The 20,888-nt window shown below is 53.1% G+C and overlaps 1 protein-coding gene and 2 non-coding genes across 3 annotated transcripts; all 3 read right to left on the reverse strand.

The window, feature by feature from the left end:
* Positions 1–441: 441 nt before the first annotated feature.
* On the reverse strand, positions 442–6,371 carry LOC130030606 (transcription factor 15). The gene is made up of 2 exons (XM_056121939.1): positions 5,779–6,371; positions 442–655 (listed from the first exon to the last, which is right to left on the reverse strand). Exons 1-2 carry the CDS (start codon positions 6,331–6,333, stop codon positions 581–583), a joined length of 630 nt encoding a protein of 209 aa, XP_055977914.1. The 5' UTR covers positions 6,334–6,371; the 3' UTR covers positions 442–580.
* Positions 6,372–14,811: 8,440 nt separating this feature from the next.
* Positions 14,812–14,973, reverse strand: LOC130030890 (U1 spliceosomal RNA). The gene has a single exon (XR_008793551.1). It is a non-coding gene; the product is annotated as a U1 spliceosomal RNA (small nuclear RNA).
* Positions 14,974–15,250: 277 nt separating this feature from the next.
* On the reverse strand, positions 15,251–15,360 carry LOC130030812 (U6 spliceosomal RNA). The gene has a single exon (XR_008793494.1). It is a non-coding gene; the product is annotated as a U6 spliceosomal RNA (small nuclear RNA).
* Between the last annotated feature and the right edge of the window lie 5,528 nt (positions 15,361–20,888).

The following is a 20,888-nucleotide window of genomic DNA, read 5'->3' on the forward strand; positions in this document are numbered from 1 at the left end:
CAAGAAGGTGCTGAGGAGAGTTTGAGAAGCTCCACTTCAGGGAACGGGGAGCAGGTGGCCTTGCTTTCACCCACCCCCAGACTCTGTCCAGGGAAGAACGCTCTGACCGCTCCCATCCCTGTATCCCATTCCAGCTAGGAACCTCTTTTACTTAAAAATATCTTTTATTTTAAACCCACCAATTCTCCCTTACACACCCACAGGGTCTCACGCACGCGTGTGCGTGAACACACACACACACACACACACACACACACACACACACACACTTGCACTCACAGATTTACACACATCCTCTGTCACCAACAGTCCGTTTCCCAGAATGTCCACCTAGTCACTGGCCAGCCAGGGCTGGTGCTGGCTGCTGGGACCCTTGTCTGCTCCAGGGTGGAGTACAGCTGTCCTGGCGTGGGGCCTGCCCCGAGGGTGGGAGGAGGGGGGTGCCCCGGCCATTGTCCTCTTGTCCCTCACAAAGGAGGCTGGGGTTCAGCGCCCGGCGTCTTCTCCCTGTCCAGTGGGTGGCCGGCTTCTGGTTCCCTCTCGAGGGTCCCGCTTGGAGCAAGTGCCATAGGCGTCAGATTCATCTTCTTGACACTCGAAGGGGGGCCACCCCCCTCACCTTCAAACAGCTTCCTCCCAGGTCCCGGCGGCCACCCTAGAAGGGAGGAGAGAGAAGTGTTTGGAGGGTTAATCAGCTCATGGGTCACCCTGGCGCTAACCGACCTAGCGTCCAGCCCTCTGGACAGACGGGTCCCGGCCACACGGTGAAGGGCAGCAGGGCCCCAGCATGGACCAATGGGGGACAGGATGGAGGGTACACACTGGGCAGGGGCCTCTCTGGGCCATAGGAAGGGGTTCCTGGGAGGAGGAGCAGGGTGAGTGGGATGTGGAAGAGTGGAAAGTGTGGGAGCAGGGGAAGGCTCTGATTTTAGTAACATTTTTATCTTTCCCAAGTGTCTCCCCAGAGCATTTGAGTTTGAATAACCACCCAGTGCATTTAAAATTGCAACATTGGGGCTGGAGCAATAGCACAGTGTTTGCCTTGCATGCAGCCAACCTGGGTTCGATTCCCGGCATCCCATATGGTCCCCCGAGCATTGCCAGGAGTAATTCCTGAGTACATGTGCCAGGGCCAACCCCTGTGCATCTCTGGGTGTGACCCAAAAAGAAAAATAAATAAATTTAAAACTTTGCAACATTAATCTTTTTTTTTCTTTTTGGTGGAAGCGGGTTGTTTGAGTCACACCCCGAGGTGCTCAGGGCTTACTCCAGGCTCTGTGCTCAGGGGTCTATGCTGGTGGTGCTCAGAGGACCTGATGTGATGCTGAGGAGCATAGAAAGGCCGTGGGCAAGTGCCTTAGTCACTATCCTATCTCTCCGGCCCCAAACCACTTGTGAGACCAGGGCACAGGCACACCCCACAACCACCTTCCTGCCTTCATCCAGGGCGTCCACTTCGCCAAGAACATGCTCTCTGGCCGTCTCCCCAGAAAGTCTCTGTCCCTGCCTTGCACTTCCGGCCTCTCTGGGGGGACGTGAGCACCAGGATATAGCTCAGAGGGGGGGAGCTGGGCTTTCTCTTTTGTTTCCCCATGAGGGTTGGGAGCCCGGGACGGAGCAGGGAAAACGTTACTCTGGGCCCCAGTTCTAGTCCAGGGTCAGGCACGGAGCAGATGCCAAAGACCAACACAGCCAGTCCGTGGTGCCTGGTGGACATGCTAATGGTAGCAGCTCCTGATGCCGCTACTCGGCCTGCAGGGCTGTGCTCTGAGGCCTGACATGTGGGGTCACGGCTTCAGAGAGTCTTTGGAGGCCTCCAACCATAGAAGGTCTGGCCCAGTGGCTCCCAGCCAATTGGTAAGTGTCGGCTGGAGCTCCCCCGTGTCCAACAGTCTGTCCCGTTTCCAGGACTCAGTGGCATTGGATTCCCTCCATCCTCTCCCAGAGCCAGGCCGGGAGGTGATAGAGCAGAATCTTTCTCAGCCATGGGGAGAAACTGCCGACCATCTGGGAGCGCTGCCCCCCTGCCCCCTCTGCTCCTGGGCCCAGTTCGGGGCCAGTCCATGCAGATGTGAGTCCAGCCTCCCTCGAGGCGCGCCGGGCCCCAGGACAGTGTGTCCATTCACAGGCAGGGCTATTTTGAGGGCTGAGGACACATCCCAGCAGAGCCCAGGGCTTGGGCTTCTCAGACAAACTCTGGCAGGAGCGATTGTGCAGGGCGGACGGGCGGGGGAAGGGACGTGGCTGGGAGAGAGTGAACTCCCACCTTCCCCTTGACGTCTGTGGGGACAGGAACTGCCACTTCCCCCCAGGCTGGTGGTCACTGGGAGACCTGGGTCCCACACGGGCGCGGGGACTGTTCGACCCCCAGGTCTCATTTCTTCATCTGAGAATTGGGGACCAAGGGGCCGACTTGCCATCCGAGTCAGAGAGAGGGCTGCAAGCGTGGCTGGGTAAGACGCGCCTCAGATGAGGGCCTGAAGAGCCTGGTCCTTCCTCGTCCCTCAGGGACCTGGCACCGAGGCCTCTGGGTAGCACTGTGGTCAGGAGCTGGGCTCGAGGGACACACAACTGGGCTGTCATCTATGCTCTGCCTTGGGCTGACTGCTGGACCTCAAGGCAAGTGACCTCACCTCCTCGGCCTCCGTGTCCCCACATGCAAAGTGGTGTCACCGTGGGGACACACAGGTGTCTGCTCACACAAGACCCGAGCACCTGGCCAGGAGCACGGCGAGCCAGCAATAAACACACACGGGCCCCGTCTGCTCACGGGGCCTGCTGGCTGGCTCCACGCTCTTCTGCTCTGGAGAGGGGCCCTTCCAAGCCGGATCTATAGGACACCAGTCCCAGGTGACAAAGGGACAAGAGTCAAGGCTTCTTCTTCACCTCCCGCTAGTTCCTTCTACCACCAACAGTCACACCAAGTCTCTCCTTCAACGGGAATCCACCAGAAGCAGATGTTTCCATGGTGATCCAACAGAGACCACTAGGTGGGAGGGACAAGGGAGCTCAGAGGAAAGGGAGAGGGGACCAAGACTGGAAGATTTCTGGCACCCCCAAGTCAGGAGCGCCCCCCCCGCCCACCCCCAAGACCAAGAAAGTCAATTTTCTCCTAGCAAGTGTTAGAGGGGCCCAAGCTGGCCGGGATCGCCCGGACCCTATCCCCAGAGGAGCCTGTGGGGTTGAGAGCTGGGCTTCCATGCCAAATTTGGCTGGGTTCGTGGTCCTTTCGCCAGATCCCAGGAAGCAGCCAGACCAATGCGAGAGCTGGTTGTGCGGGGGACAGATTTGAGACTGAGGTGAACACCCCCAGTGGCCCTGCGGTGGTAGGGGGCAGCGATGGACACCCTCCCACGAGGGCCCTGTCCACTTCCCAGGCCAGCAAGACACAAGCTGAGGGGCTGGAGTGATAGCACAGCAGGTAAGGCATTTGCCTTGCATGCGGCCCAACCCGGGTTCGATTCCCAGCATCCCATATGGTCTTCTGAGCACCGCCAGGAGTAATTCCTGAGTGCATCGCCAGGAGTAACCCCTGTGCATTGCTGGGTGTGACCCAAAAAGCAAAAAAAAAAAAAAAAAAAAGACACAAGCTGAACATTGGCCCCTAGGGCCTATGTATCCCAGAGCGTCTTCTGGAAGCGGGTGGGAAGCTATGGCAGTCCCTCCCCAGGCACCCAGGGGCTGAGTGGTCGGGCAAGGAGACGTCCACGGGCACAGACAACCCCATGCACATGCCGAAGGAATGCAGGCAGCTGTGGCCACTAACACTGACCCTCTTGCCGAGCCACGCCACGTTTCCTCACCCCTACTCTGTTGTGTTTAGCTCCGGAACACCATTCCCTACGCCGATCTGCCTCAGTTCCCAAACGTCAGGACAAGCCCTGGGCGCCCCCTGCCCCCAACCCCGAACTCCACCTTCACGCCACCCCTGTCTTCGTTTCCTTGCCCTGGCCCTGATACCACAACCCGCTTCTCTTATTTCTTCAGTTTTAGTAGAGTGGGGGAGGGGCCACACCCAGCTGAGTTCAGGGGCCACTCTTGGCGGGATGAGTGGAGACCGTGCAGTGCCGGGGACGGAACCTGGGCCTCCTGCATGCAAAGCCCATGCTGAGCCGCCTCCCGTTACCCGGAGGCTGCTGGAGAGCTGGGGTCTGCGATGAGGGTGAACGGTGACCGGGGAGGGACACCGAGGGCCTAGTCAGCCTTTCCCAGTGAGGCCGGCTGCCAGCAGGGGCTGAGAGAGTAGACGACTGGGTCAGGGAAACTGAGGCAGCCATGAGGAGCTGAGACTGGGGTCTGAGGAGCCAGGATATAAAAGGCTTCCGGGGAAAAGAGGGGAAGCAGGGTGCCTGGGGTGCATGAGGACCAGAGGCCGGAGTGTGGTCGGATCTCCCCAGCCCTTTTGTTCTTTCTGGAGGGAGGGCAAAGGCTTGGCTACATCCATTGGTCAGGGCGGCCTCTCTGCCCCGGGGACCATATACAGTGTTCAGGAACCAAACAGGGCTCTGCACAATCTCCCCGGCTCCCCTTTTCCTTTTCAAAAGGTCGCGTGGGCAGACAGACAAGTCTCAGCCTGGTTTCTCCAGGGATCAATGGGTTACTAGAACGAAGAGCTGTCACACAGACAAGCTTCCTTCGTGTAGGAAAAGTGCCTGGCTGAAGGGGAACAGTCTGGGGGTGAGGCCAGCTCCTTGGGGTGTGGGCAGAAGCAGCGGCTTTCAGCCAGAGGAGGCCCCCCAACGCCACAGCTAACCTATGGGTATGGATTGCGTCCACACTAGGGCATACCGCAGGCTCTTCCCCCCAGATTCCATCCTTCAGGCCTGGTCCTTAAGGAAGCCTCTCATTTTTCTTTCCTTCTTCTTTCCTTTTCTTTCTTTCTTTCTTTCTTTCTTTCTTTCTTTTTTTAAACAAAAACTCCTATTGCTCATTAGCTGGGTATTGCTGGGTCTTGGTCTGGAATACAGGTTCAATTTCCTTCTCAGCATCAGGTCTTGGGTCAGGCCTCTTGTTCATGACAGAGATGAATTTTTTTTTTTAATCATAGGGGTTAGTTGAGGCCACACACACCACCAGCAAAAACCAGAGCCTGTAATCTGGCTTCTGAAGCCAGGGCGAGGGAACGCTGGACATGGGACTAAACCAAACCCGGCTTGGAGCCATACCCCCTTATCAACCACAAAACTACCTGCCTGAAGGTGAAAAGAAGGGGCTCGCCGGGGTGGGAGGGCCAGTACAGAGTAAGGCTCCTGCCTTGCACTTGGCCGAACCCGGGTTGATCCTCAGCATCCCATCTGGTGCCCCAGCACCGCTGGGGGAGTGATTCCTGGTCTCAGATTCCTGGTTGCAGGCTTAAGCCCTGAGCATTGCCGGGTGTGGCTCCAAACACCCCCCCCCCAAAAAAAAACAAACCACATACACAAAAGCAATAAAAAAGAAGAGCCTTGTCCCCACCGGGGCACGAGAGCGCCTTTGTTAGGACTTCCTCATGCCCTCTTCCCAGCACAGCTCCAGCGGGAAGAGGTGTGGGGCTCCCCGTGCAATCTCCATCCTCGAAGAAGTCTGGCCCACACTGGACTTTTTTTCCAGCCCTTTCTGCTGATGGGGCGCGGAGCGAGAGGTTCCGTGGCACTGCTCCTGGGCGCTGCAGCGCCCCCCCTCCCCTCCCGCCCCCCGGTACCTGGAGTGGCTTGTCTTTTTTTTCACTTGGGCATGGGGAGCCTGTGGCCCGCTTTTGCGCCCGACCCCCGCCCGCCCGCCCGGCGCGCACGCACTCACCCCCTTGCGCTGGTTGCTGAGGCAGAAGGTGCAGATGGAGCGCGGCTGGCGGCCGCCGTCGGCAGCGGCGGCGGCTGCGGCGGGGATGGCACCCTTGGCGCTGCCCGCCGCGCGGAAGCACGGCTGCCCGTCGTCGGCCGCGTCGCCCAGCAGCAGCACGTTGGCCAGGTGCGCGATGTAGCTGGACGCCAGGCGCAGCGTCTCGATCTTGGACAGCTTGCGGTCCACCGGCTCGGTGGGGATGAGCGTGCGCAGCGCCGTGAAGGCCGTGTTCACGCTCTGCGTGCGGTCCCGCTCCCGCGCGTTGGCCGCCTGCCGCTGTCGCACCACCACCACGGGGCCCGCACCGCCGCCGCCGCCGCCGCCGCCGCCGCCGCCCGCCCGCCGCCCGCCCCCGGGGCCCGGGCCGCGCCGCGCCGCCTCCAGGCCCTCGCAGCAGCCGAACGACTGGTCGGACGCGTCGCTCTCGCTGCGGTTCTCCTCGTCCTCGCTCAGCAGCCGCACGTCGGGGTACAGCACGTGCGCGCCGACGGGGCGCAGCAGCGCGAATGCCATGGGGCCGGGACCGCGTCCGCGCGTCCGTCCGTCCACCCGCGCGCCCCGCTCGAGCGTCCGCAGCGCCGTGCGCTCCCGCGCGCTCCCACGGCCCGGCCGGCCGCCGCCTTATAGCCGAGGGCGGGGCCAATCGCGAGGCCGCCCCGGCCGGGGGCTCCGCCCTGGCCAATGGGGACGCGCCCGCCGCGTCTCAGCCAATGGGAACGCGCCCGCCGCCCGGGTCTCCCAGGTTGAACGCGGCCCGGGAGCTCTGCGCCCGCCCGGACGGCAACCCGGTCGGCACCCGGCGATTCTGGCAGATTGATGCTGCGGGGTTCTGCGTGATGGGATGGGGCGACCCTAGTCCAGCCCGGGCCCCTTAGCCTCCGCCTTAGAGCCTCCGGGAGAAAACGGGCAGCTTCGTTTTTTCTAGCCGTCTTCTTCGTTGGAGGAGAGAACGACAGGGGAAGCCAGTTCGGGTCTTCGCCCCTTTTAAATTTCATCACACTAGTTCTGAGACTTTAAATGAGAGTCAAAAATTGGGGAGGGTGTTTTTTTGTATTGTTTTTGACTCCCCTCTTCTGTTTCACAGACTCAGGAATGCGCATTAACGTAACGGGAGTCTGGGGAGAACTTTCTCGCAGGAGCTGCGGTCTTTCCAAATAAGGACGTGACAGTGTCACATCCCTGACGACAAACTTGAGAAAGCAAAACCCCAAACAAAAGCAAAACAGAAACGCCAATCTCTCCATTTATTCATCCAACAAATATTTGTGAGGTCTCCGCACTGTGATTTCTGGTCCGAGGACAGAGATGTGATCCAAACGAACTTTGTCCTGGCAGAGCTGACGTTTCGGCTGAGGTCCCGCTATGTGACAGGCATTGGGCTGATCCTTACTACTCTGCCCTGAGATTGTGGGTAGTGCCCCAATTGCAGATAAATGTTCTTTCGGTCTTTAAAATGCAGGGACCTGGAATAGCCCTAGTCTGTCTTTCATATCCTACTCCCCCCACCCCCATTAAAACGCAAGTTTTGGGCTGGAGAGATAGCACAGTGGGTAGGGCGTTTACCTTGCACGCGGCAACCCGGGTTCGATTCCCAGCATCCCGTATGGTCCCCTGAGCACCACCAGGAGTAATTCCTGAGTGTAGAGCCAGGAGTAACCCCTGTGCATCGCCAGGTGTGATCCAAAGAGCAAAAATAAATAAATAAAATAAAACGCAAGTTTCTCTTCTCACTCCCAGTCCTTTTCTTTTCCTTTTGGTGGGGGGGGGGGGGCAGGGAGCAAATGGAGGGTCACACCCAGCAATACTCAGGAACTACTTCTGGTACTTCTGTCCCTGTGCTCAGGCGACACTCCCTGTGGGGCTTGGGTGTATCATAAATGGTGCCAGGGATTGAAGCTAGGTCAGCCATGTACAAAGCATGTACCTTGTTACATGGCTTGCCCAGAATTCATGCTTACTATCCCACCTCAGCTTGGAATACTTAAGCCGCCCCTCTTACACTCCACTTTTTCTTCCCTCATCCGCCTGCCTGCCTTCAGGAAATCTTAGATTGTTCAGTCTGACAGGTCCTCCTCAGAGGGTCTGAAAAGAACCATTTAGCTGTTGATGGCTCCTGGGGTCTTCTCACCGTCGTGCCCACTGCCTAGCTCCATCCTGGGGCTGGCTAAGCCAGCATCCACTTGGCCTTGAAAATATCTCTCCTGCGCAAATGGCATCCATGAGGCAGACAGATACAAGGAGCAAGCCAAAAGGCTCCCAGGTCTCTTTCAGCTCCATCTTCCTCTTGGTGAGCATGCGTCTCTGCTCTGCCACTCTCTCTTCCTAACTTCCCTGACCCTGGCCAGAACGAGGGGGAGGGAGGTTCAAGAGCTGCTGAGAGAGCTTCAGGCTAGGGGTCTGTAGTAAAGTCTGTTCCCACACCTGGCTCCCTGGCTCCCCCTCCCCTTTCCACCATTTGACCGTGACCCCGGCCAGGCTGGGCTTGGGGGAAGAGGAGAAGGAGCCGCGGGGTCCCCCTCCCCGCCGGCCAGTCCCACACGCAGCCCCAGGCCAGGCTGCTGCTTCCTGCACTGATGAATTATTACCGGGAGATTTCCTTCCCTGTCTGCGCCTCCTCACAGGGGCTCCCAGGCTCCCCTTCACTTTCGCTTTCTCCCCCCTCCTCCCCCTCTCTCCTGCTCTCAACCCTCAGGTGGCTCGAGATTCCTCCGTCCAGCTCCTCCCCCTTCCAGCTTGGGACCAGCCAAACTGGGTGTGAACCGAGCCGGAAGGCGGCGGGGGCAGGACGGGGCTGACCTGGTAAGCTCATCCATTCATTTTGCAACTCGGGCAGGTTTTGACACAGGGGACCCAGGAGGAAAATAAAACCATGAATGAGACGGAGACGGGCCTTCTGCACCCCAGAGGGGAAGGCGCGCTGTAAACAGAGACTCACAGGACAATGTGGTAGGAGCAAGCCAGGGTCTGGCATCAGAGAGACCTGATTCCGGCCCAAGGTCAGCGACTTCGAGTGTCCGTTTCTGGCTTTCAACCCCAAGGATAATAATAGTCCCGCTTGTCAGGCCAGTGAGGGTTCCCGTGAGTTAATGCCAATCGGGCCCTGGCCCAGCCCTCCACGTGCAAGGGCTCTGTGCCTGCTGGTACGGGCCAGGGCCAGGAGCCTACGGAGGGAGGGACCGGACGCTCCCCCGCCCCCCATAGAACTTGTCCCATTCTTCACTCGCCCCACCAGGCACTTCAACTCTTTGTCCTTTGTCCCTCCCTCTGCTTCAGCCACACTGGCTTCCTCCTGCTTCCTGGACCCCCTCTGCTCTGCTCTGCTCGGCAGACTCTGACCCCCACCCCCAAGTCCCCAACTCTATCTCTCACTTCCTTCCACTCTCCACTCAAAGTTCACCTCCTCATAGGGAGAACTTCCTGGACCCCTGAGAGGACAAGAGCAATGGTCTCTCCACCCCCCTCTACCTTACTTCTCCATGTAGTATTTATCATCACTTTCGTGCTTCCTCTTTCTTTACTCATTCATGCACAAGCGTGAATCCAACGCTGTGTGCCAAGGATATAGAGCAAGGAGCAACCGGCCCAGGGCGTCTGTCTTTCACTCTTCTCACTTCCCATCACAGCCTTCAGAGTACAGTTTGCTATTATACCCATTTTGCAGTGAAGAAACATTCTTTTGTGTGCGTGCGTGCATGTGTGTGTGTGTGTGTGTCATACCCAGTGATGCACAAGGGTTACTCCTGGCTCTGCACTTAGGAATTACTCTCGGTGGTGCTCAGGGGACCATATGGGATGCTGAGAATCGACCCTGGGTCGGCCACATGCAAGGCAAATGCCCTACCCACTGTGCTATCGCTCCAGCCCCAGAAACAGAGATTCTGAGGAGGGATTGTGACTTACCTGAGATCACACAATGGGCCCAGTGGGGCAACCTAGGTCAGGCAAACACCATTCCCAACTGCAAGACCTCTCAGGCAGCCAGGAGGAGCATGAGGGCTGAGTACGAATGTGCAGGAGAGAAAGGGAAGGTCTTAGGGGCTGAGAGACCAGACCTGGCCCTGCTACCCCCACAGGGCTCCCGGGTTCCAGTGTCACTAGGACACGAGGAGCCCCTCTGTGGCATCTGTGCTGTACATTGCTGCGCCTTTGCCCTGCTGTTTCCTCATCCCTGCCTTGACCATCCATCACTTTTGATCTGAGCAAACCGCCCGACCCCTCTGCCAAACTTCAGTGTACTTAACCTCTGGGCTGTTCCTGGCCTACCTTGACACAAACTCTTGTTTTGTTTTTGCAGGGCCAGGGGGAACACCCATCTTCCTCCTGGCTCTGTGCTCAGGGATTTACTCTGAGTGGTGTTCAGGAGACCATATATGACAGACCCAGGAGTCTTGGCTAGGCTCCTTGCAAGGTGAGTGCCATCTCCAGCCCAGTGCAAACTCCTGTACAGAGGTAAAGGTAAAGGTAAAGGCCCTCCCGTTGATCGTCGATTTGCTCGAGCGGGCCCAGTAACGTCTCCATTGGAGACTTTGTTGTTACTGTGTTTGGCATATCGAATACTCTCGGTAGCTTGCCGGGCTCTCTGAGAGGGGCGGAGGAATCGAACTCGGGTCGGCCATGTTGGCCACTTGTAAGGCGAACACCCTACCGCTGTGCTATCGCTCCAGCCCTAGAGGCTCACACCTTATTTGACTTTTCTCCCTTCGCTCCTCACTCCCTCCTGCCAGGCCCCTACTCCCACTCTGGGTATGTGGCACAGAAATCCTTCTCTCCTGGTCTCCACCCTCTTCTGTAGATTAATCCCTCCCCATTGAATAGATCTGCTGGCACACCCAAGAAACACACCTATAGAAATGGCCGTCTGTCTAACTCTGTGAAAAAATCCATTCCATCAAATCAGTATCATAAATCATATAGGATATAAATATGCCCAAAGACATAAAAATATTCAAAGGGAACCCACCAGATGAGTCAACCACAATATTGATGAAGACCAAAGTTGAATGATAAACATCAAGACTTCACTAATCAATACGGAATAGAATCAAAGAAAGAACATGTGAATGTACCAATGGAATGCATGTGACTGGAAGAATATGACAGAAGATGGGGCCAGAGCGATAGTACAGTGGGTAGGACATTTATCTTGTACATGGCTAACCTGGGTTCGATTCCTGGCATCCCGTTCTGTCCCATGAGCACCTCCAGGAGTAATTTCTGAATTCAGAGTCAGGAGCAACCCCTGATTATTGCCGGGTATGACTCAAAAAGCTAAAAGAAAAAGTGGGAGTGGGGGGAGAAAGAATATGACAGAAAGGGCCAGAGAGTTAGTACAGTGGTTAAGGTGCTTATCTTGATCCTGTTGGTTTTGGTTGGAATCCCTGGCAGTGAGCACTGCTAGGGGTCACTCCTGAGCACAGAATCAGAAGTAGCCCCTGAGCATCACAGGGTATGAACTCCCCCAAACCCCAAACAGACACAAAAGCAGAAATGAGAGCATGTGACTTGTGATTCTGTCTGAAAAAGGCAATTATGCTACTGCTTCACACTCTTGAATCACTTGGGTCAGCAGATACCCAAAGACCGTCCCATCCGTGTGAAGAAAGGCCATGCGGGAGGTGCTGAGATGCCACCTACATCCAACACCAACGTGCCGGGTGTGAGTGGGAGCCTCTGGGATGTGGATCCTGAATTCCTGACTCAGGGGAACTGTGAAAAACAACCATAATAAAACAGGAAGGCAAACAGAAATAAAAATAATAAATATTGGTAATATAGGCCGCTATTTTTAGGGTATTTGAAGGGGTTGGAAAAGTTCTGGACCACACCTGGAAGTGCTCAGGGGTTACAACCAGCTCTGTGCTCAGAAGTGACCCTTAGTAGTTCTCAGGGGACCATATACTGTGACAGGGATTGAACAGGGGTTGGGAAGGGTCTTTGGGACACTGGGAAAGGGAAGTGAGCTCTTTGGCACCAGGTGTGATGCTGGAACAATGCATGAATAAATAAATATATATAATTAACAGGATTGTAAATCCCATTGCCTCAATTATAAAAAAGTGAAAAAATAAATTAAAAAAAAGACTGAGGACTCCTGCAGAAAAAATTTCCTGGGATTTTATTTTCATCTGCATTTTCTAGGTTTAGTTGGCCCTAGACTCTCCTCACCGAAGCCCATCATCCTCCATCTGACTAAGGACCCAGGTTAGCAGGTATTTCTCGAGGCCTCAGTGCCAGCCACGTGGTGTGGATGAGTGCCCCATTCTTTCTGAGAGCACATTGGTAGGAGTGAGAGGAGAGGGAGTAGGTGGCTGTCTGGTACCAGGAATATCTGGGTGAAGAAGGGGCCTCTAAGGTATTTCCCCAGAACCCCGCTTTTTAAAATTTATTTATTTTTGGTTTGGGGGCTACACTGGCAATGCTTAGTCCTTATCCCAGGCTCTACACTCAGGAATTACTCCTGGCGGTGCACAGGGGACCATATGGAATGCCTGGGTCCACCACATGCAAGGCAAGCTCCCTATCAGCTGTTCCCCCAGCCCCAGAACCTCATTTCTTTTATTTTTTTTCATAATGCACAACTCTTTTATTTCAAAATGTTTGGGTCTAATAAATTTTCAACATATTAGTAAGCTGCATTTTTATTAATTTTTATCTGTTTATATTTTCTCTACTTTGGCTAAGGAGTATATCTTATTATCATTCAAAATAGTTGTTTAGAAATCTGACACATTTCTTATATAAGCAAATAAAATTTACATTTTCTAATTGGGATTGCATTTTTAAAGTATTATTTTGCATTATTATCCTCACTTATGTCACTTTCTTCTGCATTTGTCTTATCTTCTTTACCTCATTTCTTTTTGCGCAGGGGTTACTCCTGGCTCTGCACTCATGAATTACTCCTGGTGGTGCTCAAGGGACCATATGAGATGCTGGGAATCGAACCCGGGTCGACCGCGTGCAAGGCAAACGCCCTACCCGCTGTGCTATTGCTCCAGCCCCTTTACCTCATTTCTTAAGGAACACTATCATATCACTGGAAATGCTACGTATCAGGAAAAAGTGTCTTCTGCACACCTGTCAAGGAGCTGTCATGAAACTTGGAATTATAATTTTATAGAGGAATTTCTAATTCAGAGCACCATGAAAGACAATGGCCTATATCAAAAAGACTAAAAACAACCAGTGCTGGTGGGGATGTGGTGAAAAAGTGATTTTCATTCAGGATGGGTGGGACTGTTGTCTGGTTTCCTCTCTATGGAAAGCAGTACAGAGACTTCTCATAAAAAGAAGTAGAAAACTCCCATATGACCCAGCAATTACACTTCTTGGCAGCTACCCCCAAAAACACAAAATCATGACTTGAAAAACTATGTGCACACCTATGTTCATTGCAGCTCTTAAGTACAATAGCCAGGATATGGAAATAACCCAAAGGTCCAATGACAAAGGAATGAATAAAGAGGATGTGGTATATATACACAATGGGATACTATGCCGCTATAAGAAAAGATGAAATCATGCAGTTTGCTGCAATGTGGATAAAACTGGAGGTATCATGTTAAAGCGAAATAAGTCAGAGAAGGACATATACTGATGATCTCACTCATCTGTGCAACAGAGAACGACAAAACAGGGGCGTAGACAACACCCAACAATGATGAACCCTTGGCCTTGGATTACAAAATGGATTGCTGAGCACTAGAGGGGGAGGTGGGGTATAGGGAAGTATGAGGACCAGACTGGAAATGACATGGGGACAGTGATGGGGGCTGGGGGGCATTTTGGTAGTGGTGGTGATGCAGTAATTTTGTATATTAATACTATGTATTTTATTTATTTATTTGCTTTTTGGGTCACATCCTGTGATGCACGGGGGTTACTCCTGGCTTTGCACTCAGGAATTATTCCTGATGGTGCCCGGGAGCCCATATGGGATGCTGGGAATTGGACCCCGGTTGACCGCGTGCAAGGCAAATGTCCTACCCACTGTGCTATTGCTGCATCCTCAATACTGTGTACTTTAACATGATTGGACCATCTTATCTAAAATATCACATGCACATAGAGATTATTAATAGTTAAATTAATAATATACTAATGTTTCCTTTTTATGAATGAATAGACTAAGAAAGAGGTTAAGTAAATTACCTGAGGTCACACAACTAGGAAGTGAACAGAAATTCCTTTTTTGTTTGTTTGATTTTTGTTTTGGGGTGACGTTTCTGGCTCTGTGCTCAAGGATCACTCCTGGAGGGCTCAGGGGACTGCATGAAGTGCCAAGGATTGAATCTGGGATCACTCCTGGTGGAGCTGGGGGATCATATGAGGTACAAGGGATTGAACGCAGGTCTGCTGCATGCAAAGCAAGCACCCTATCTCTTATATTATCTTCCCAGCCCCTGGACAGAAATTCTATGATAGATTATGGGGAAGAGAAGGAAGGAAGTTCAAGCTTAGATTCTCTTAAAACTGCTTCTGGGAGAGCGTGCCTATTCACCAGAGTGTTCCAATTGTGTGGAGTGGGGATGCAAGTCCTGGGCCTGAGCAGAATTGCTCAAATGCAGAGACCAGGCTGGTGCTTCTCTGAGAGCTTCCCTCAGCTCCATTCTTATAGGAGCTCAGTGTTCCCAGGTAACAAGGCCAAACTAAAAGCCAAGCTATATAGAGAGACCACAGGAAAGTGCTTCCCAACGGTTTTCACTTGCTTCTGATACCATTTTTCCTGTGCTTGCAGCCCGGGGGCAGATAATACCAGCAAAGATGACCCCCTGGGATGCAATCCCAGCCCCAACTATTGAGCCAGCCCACCTTTGCAGAGTCCCAATTGAAGCCTAAGACCCAAAGGAGCAAGAACAAGGTTTCCCAGCTGTCCCTGTTAGAAATTCTCAGTTATAGAATCTGTGTGCCTAAGAAAACAGTCACTTTATTATTAAAAATTTTTTTCCTGCCTCTTTATTCCATAAATTTTTCCATTTAAATAAGCAGAACCAGGAGAGAGGGTGAATGCAGTCTCTCACTACCACAAATTATGCAGTCGAGTTTCCCATGTTTGGGATATAGCCGGGGTCAGCACATCTGGAGTGCAAAGAGAAGACTCGCCCTGGGAAAACCACCTTCGTGATTATGGTCTCTTCCCTGCTAGGTAAGGATAGAAAATGGTCGTTTTAAGACTATAATTTGCAGGAGCAATTTGTCCCATCGTGATGTTAATTGTAACTGTAGCTCACAGCAATGCCTCCCAGAGAACCTCTTCTTGCCTGGAAGTACCAAAATCTGAAAGTGAAATGAATTTTTTAATGCTCACTCTGTTAAGTCATGGCACACACTTGCACTGGTAAACACACCAACCACTGCTCCAGGGTGAAACGGAGGCGTAGGTTTGTGTGAGCCTCTGGTCACACTGTTTTCTTTTTCTTCTTTTTTTTTTTTAAATATGGGAACCTTCATGAATTTGAGTGTCATCCTTGCACAGGGGCCATGGTAATCTTCTCTGTATAGTTCCAATTTTAGTATATGTGCTGCCGAAAACGGTCACACTATTTTCATTCCACACTCTCGCTCTGAGTGTGTTTCTGTTTAATGACCCTTATTTCATACATCCTGTTGATTCCATCCACATTGATCTCATGGACACAGCCCTGTAATTCATACCTGAACAGCATTAACCTGATGTGATTTTTTTTTCTCTGCAAAGCACATCACAAACTTCTTTTTTCTTTTTTTATTCTTTTTGGGTCACACCTGACGATGCTTAGGGGTTACTCCTGGGTCTGCACTCAGGAATTACTCCTGGCAGTGCTTGGGGGACCATATGGGATGCTGAGAATTGAACCTGGGTCGGCCGCTTGCAAGGCAAACACCCTACCCACTGTACTATTACTCCAGCCCCAATCATGAATTTCTTGAGTCTAGAAAAGTCAGCTTGCATTTTCAGCACTGTGCATGGGACCATTTTAACAGAGAAAACACTGAAAGCATGAACATATAGCAATGAATAGGCACCAAAAGATCACCAAAGGGGCCAGAGAGATAGTACAGTAGGTAGGGCATTTTGCCTTGCACATGGCCAACCTGGGTTCTAGCCCCAGCATCCCATATGGTGCCCAAGTCCATCAGGAGTGATTCCTGAGTCCAGAGCCAGGAGTAACACCTGGGCACTACTGGTGTGACCCCAAAATAAAAAAAGAAAACAAACAAATGAACAAAAGACTGCCAAAGGACTCTTGTCCCTAGTGTGAAGTTCAGACAAGAGGCAGGACATCAGCTGGGAGCGTATGTGAGCGCTTGGCGGCCCAAGTGTCTGTGAATGATCTCAGGAGCTCTGCAAAGTTTATTGCAGGATTACTAACAGATACTTTGAACAGTCAGTAAGTTCACAAACACGTAGCTTGGAATATTAAGGACTGACTATTGTTCAAGAGGTCCAAGGCTTGGGGCCAGAGAACTAGTGCAGCAGCTTAAGGTACTTGCTTTGCGTGCAGACGACTTGGTTCGATCCCCAGCACCTCATACGGTCCCTGGACCCTGCCAGAGTGATCCTTGAGCAAAGAGCCAGGAGAAAGCCATGAGCATTGCTAGTGGGGCCCCCAAACCCAAACCCAACCAAGCAAACCCCCCCAAAACTCCAAGGCTTGCAGTCGGGATTAACAATTGTTAATAATTGGAGAAAATAGAAAGGACAAGAGCAGGACAAGGCATGTACCAAGGACCTGAATTTTTCTCATTTGTAAAATGTGGGTGACAAACCTGTGGTGGTCTGGGGAGCGGAGGGCATGTGAGAACTGTAGCTGACTGAGGCCGAGTACTGAGTACTGGGTACTGAGTGATTTACACAGCTGCACTCATAGACTCCTCATATGGCCCCGTGAGAGAGCCGGGTATTGAGTCCATTTCACAGAGGTGGAACCTGAAGCCCAACAGGGCCCGTGAACTTTGTCCAAGAACAGGCAACACCTGGTCTCCAGTGGATTTCGGCTGAGATTCACGACCATGCACTTCCCCACCTTGCTCTCCCGGCTGCCCAGGTTTGTAAATGTGGCTGGTGTAGAAATTGTGCACGCTGAGTGGACATTCAGTGGTGATCTGAGGGCCTTGGAGGGGACCCCCGCAAAGCATGTGTGTGGGCTAAGCCCCGGGGCAGGGCGGGAGCTGGGGGGAGAATTGGGGTGTGTTTGGTAGCAGGCAGGGTGGGGAGCTGGGCTGGTCTTGAGTGGATCCTCATGGTCCTCTCCCACAGAGGGTTAAAGCCGTCCAGCCTCCTTCCGGCTGAGCGGAAGTCAGACCCTGAGAGCCGCTCAGGGATCCAGAGGGATGTTTTTCTTCTCCATTTGTCTGCTGTGGCTGGCCCATAAAATCCACCGGAACTACATGCCTGACGGAGGAATTCCTGCTGAACAGAGACACCCCGGAGGAGAGGGCAGTGGGGACACCACCTCCCTCTTCCAGGTCACCCCACCCTCTGGGTCAGGTGACCCCCTTCTGGAGCCCCCTTGGATGGAGGTTTGTTCAGACAAGGGACCCCCCCATCCCCCTGCAAATGAACTCAAGGGGTGAGAGGAGGGAGGAGGGGAGGGATCAGGCGGTGACAGCTAAGGGGGTGGGATTCAGGTGCTCCCCTTCTGTGTTGGGTCACATGGGGCAAGTGTCTGTTCATTTCTCCATCTGAGCACCCCGGGACCCCCAGTAAACATGATCCCTGGCTATCACTGACAGTTTGAGGCTTTCTTGAACTAGCAGATCCTTTGCCTGCATTTCTCTTCCTGAAGGCAGTGATGATCGCTTCTATTTTCCAAGGAACCAGTGAACTGGGGCTCAGAGAGTGGACCTGCCCAGTGTCTCCGTCTGGAAGGGACAGGGAGGGGTCCAAACCCAGTCCCCACAATGGCAGACACCCTTATTCAAGCTTTCCCTCCAGACCTCCCGACATGAATGACCTGTCTCTAGTCATCCAGGGGTGCCCTCTCCCTCTTGCCTTGCTTGACCCGCTCACTTCGTAAGGCTGCACACAAGCCCTCCCAGTAAGACTGGCCAAGCACGAGGCCACTAGGCTGTGAATGTTGCCCAGGCCTCGTTCTAGTTACACAGCCTCTGAAGGAAGAGTTCTCTCTTCTTTATTTATTTTTGCTTGTTTTTGGTTTGGGGGCTACTCCTGGCGGTTCTCAGGGGCTTACTGCTCGCTCTGCATTCAGGGATTACTCCTGGAGTGCTCTGGGGATCATATAGGATATCGGGGATTGACCTTCAATCAGCCATGTGCAAGACAAGTGCCCAACCTGCTGTCCCATGGCCCTGGCCCCGTCTCCTCTTGACTGTGTGTTGACTCGCACCTGGGATGCTGTTCCATCTCAGGAACACCAGTGAAAAGTCCTACTGTGGGTTTTGGCAGGTTCAGATGGGATGTTGGAAACTGCTGTGAACTTGTCAAAAAACAAATCCTTCTCTCTGTTTTATTTTTCACACTCGACAATGCTCAAGGGTTACTCCTGGCTCTGCACTCAGGAATCACTCCTGGTGGTGCTCAGGGGACCATATGGGATGCTGAGGATCAAATCCAGGTCAACCGCATGCAAGACAAACTCCCTCCCTGCTGTACTATTGCTTTGGCCACTCCTTTTCTTCTTCTACGTCTTACTCCAAAGGTAAAACTTCCTTCAACTGAGAATAACCCCCTTGCAAAAATTATATATATATATATGTGTGTGTGTGTGTGTGTGTGTGTGTGTGTTTATATCTGTCTATCTGTCCTCCCATTGTTCATCGATTTGCTCGAGCAGGCCCAGTACCATCTCCATCGTGAGACTTGTTGTTACTGTGTTTGGCATATTGAATATGTCATGGGTAGCTTACCAGGCTTTGCTGTGCAGGCGAGATACTCTCGGTAGCTTGCCGGGCTCTCTGAGGGGGGTGGAGGAATCGAACCCGGCTCAGCTGGGCTGGCTGTGTGCAGGGCAAATGCCCTACTGCTGTGCTAACTATATATTTGAAGTATGCTAGTTAGTGGAACTTGGGGGTTATGGATGGGAAGCAACTAAGTAGAACCCTGAGTTTCTCCCTGGGAGAAACCCTAAACTTTGTTCTGGAAAATAAAGTCCTTCCTTCCTTCTTTCCTTCCTTCCTTCCTTCCTTCCTTTCTTTCTTTCTTTCTTTCTTTCTTTCTTTCTTTTTTCTTTATTTTCTCTCTCTCTGCCTTCCTCCCTCCCTCCCTCCCTCCGTCTCTCCCTCCCTCCCTTCCTCCCTCCCTCCCTCCTTCCTTCCTTTCTTCCTTCCTTCTCCTTCCTTCCTTCCTTCCTTTCTTTTTTTCTTTATTTTCTCTCTTCCTTCCTCCTTCCCTCCCTCTGTCTCTCCCTCCCTCCCTCCATCCATCCTTCCTTTCTTCCTTCCTTCTTCTCCTTCCTTTCTTCCTTCCTTCCTTCCTTCCTTCCTTCCTTCCTTCCTTCCTTCCTTCCTATTTCCTTCCTTTCTTTCTTTCCTTCTTTCTTTCTTCACTTTTTGGCCACATCTGACAGTACTCAGTAGTTATACCTGGTGGTGCTCAGGTCCCCATATGGAGTGCCAGGGATAGAACCTGGCTTGATCATGGGCAAGGCAAGTGCCCTACGGCTGTACTATCTCTCTAGTCCCATAAAGTTATCTTTTAATAATAATAATAATAATAATAATAATAATGTGTGTGTCCTCCCGTTCATCGATTTTGCTCGAGCGGGCCCAGTAACATCTCCATTGTGAGACTTCTTGTTACTGTGTTTGGCATATTGAATACTCTCGGTAGCTTGCCAGGCTCTCCGAGAGGGGCGGAGGAATCGAACCCGGCTCTGCCGGGATGGCTGCGTGCAAGGCAAACGCACTACCGCTGTGCTATCATAGTAAACCTTTCCTCATGCATCACCTCCTCCAAGAAGCCTGCTAGGACTAGCTCGGCTGTGTTAGGGCTCTTCTCTCGCTAACTCCACCCCTGGCTGGTGACTGCTTTGGCCCTGAGCAGGAGCTGATGCCCCTGTGCCTCTGGCATCAGCCAGTCCAAGAAACTTTCACTTTGACTTGAAGATGCCAAGCGCTTGTGGTGGTTTCAGAACAAGACCCTCCTGAAGGGGAACGGCGGTCCCTTTCGTTTCACTTTATTCTATCTATTTATTTATTTTCCTGGTGCCAGGGTGTGAGATGTGAGGCAAGTGCTCACCCCCTGAGCCACGTTCCCTCCCATGTAGTCTGGGCGACTACTGAGGCCGGACCGTAGGAAGTGACTGGGTTTCCCTTTATTTGTTGGAGCATCCACTTTGGGGGACTCGAGCCAACCCCAAGCCACTCGCAGAAGGAGCTCAGGGCACAGGGAGAGGCCATGTGGAGGCTCTCACGCCACCTGTTCTGTCTCCTGGTCCAGGGCCTCAAGACAGCCACCAGTGGGGGGTCCCTCACGGCAGCGCCCACACTCACGGCAGCACGGCTGCCACCGAGCCCAATTATCTCCCTTCCTTTTTGTTTTCCTTTGTATTTAGAGGACCACACCCGGGTGTGCTCAGGGGTCAGTCCCGGCGGTGCTCAGGGGACCATGTGATGCAGGGGACGGAGCTCAGGCCCCCCACATGCTCCAGTCCTATGAGCCATCTCCTGGTCCACACTTACATTTCTTTTTTTTTTCTTTCTTTTTGGGTCACACCTAGCATTCCACAGGGGTTATTCCTGGCTCATGCACCCAGGAATTACTCCTGGTGGTGCTTAGGGGACCATATGGGATGCTGGGACTCGAACCCGGGTCGGCCGCGTGCAAGGCAAATGCCCTACCCGCTGTGCTATCACTGCAGCCCCCACACTTACATTTCTTGTCAGGATTATGGCAACAGTCACTGCCCCTCAGCTACATGCTCTGGAGGACAGAAGCCAGCAATGTCCTCCAACACCCACCTTGTTCAGCCTGGTCTCGGAAACCCCCCTGGACTCAGAACCTCCCCCTCTGAATCAGAACACCTCCTCCAGATTCAGAACCCCCAGACTCAGAAATACCTCCCAGACTCAGAACTTCCCCCCCCCACTCAGAACCCCACCCCTGACTCAGAATCCCCCTCAAACTC

This window comes from Sorex fumeus, unplaced genomic scaffold (genome assembly GCF_029834395.1).
Source record: "Sorex fumeus unplaced genomic scaffold, SorFum_2.1 ptg000044l, whole genome shotgun sequence".
NCBI classification, from domain to species: Eukaryota; Metazoa; Chordata; class Mammalia; order Eulipotyphla; family Soricidae; genus Sorex; species Sorex fumeus.

What these genes read in the sequence shown, in the direction of transcription:
- LOC130030606 (XM_056121939.1), bottom strand. Translation starts at nt 6,333, where the DNA reads ATGGCATTCGCGCTGCTGCGCCCCGTCGGCGCGCACGTGCTGTACCCC. An exon ending in TCAGCAACCAGCGCAAGGGG is followed by an intron (nt 656 to 5,778) that starts GTGAGTGCGTGC and finishes CCTCCCTTCTAG; the next exon opens with GGTGGCCGCCGGGACCTGGG.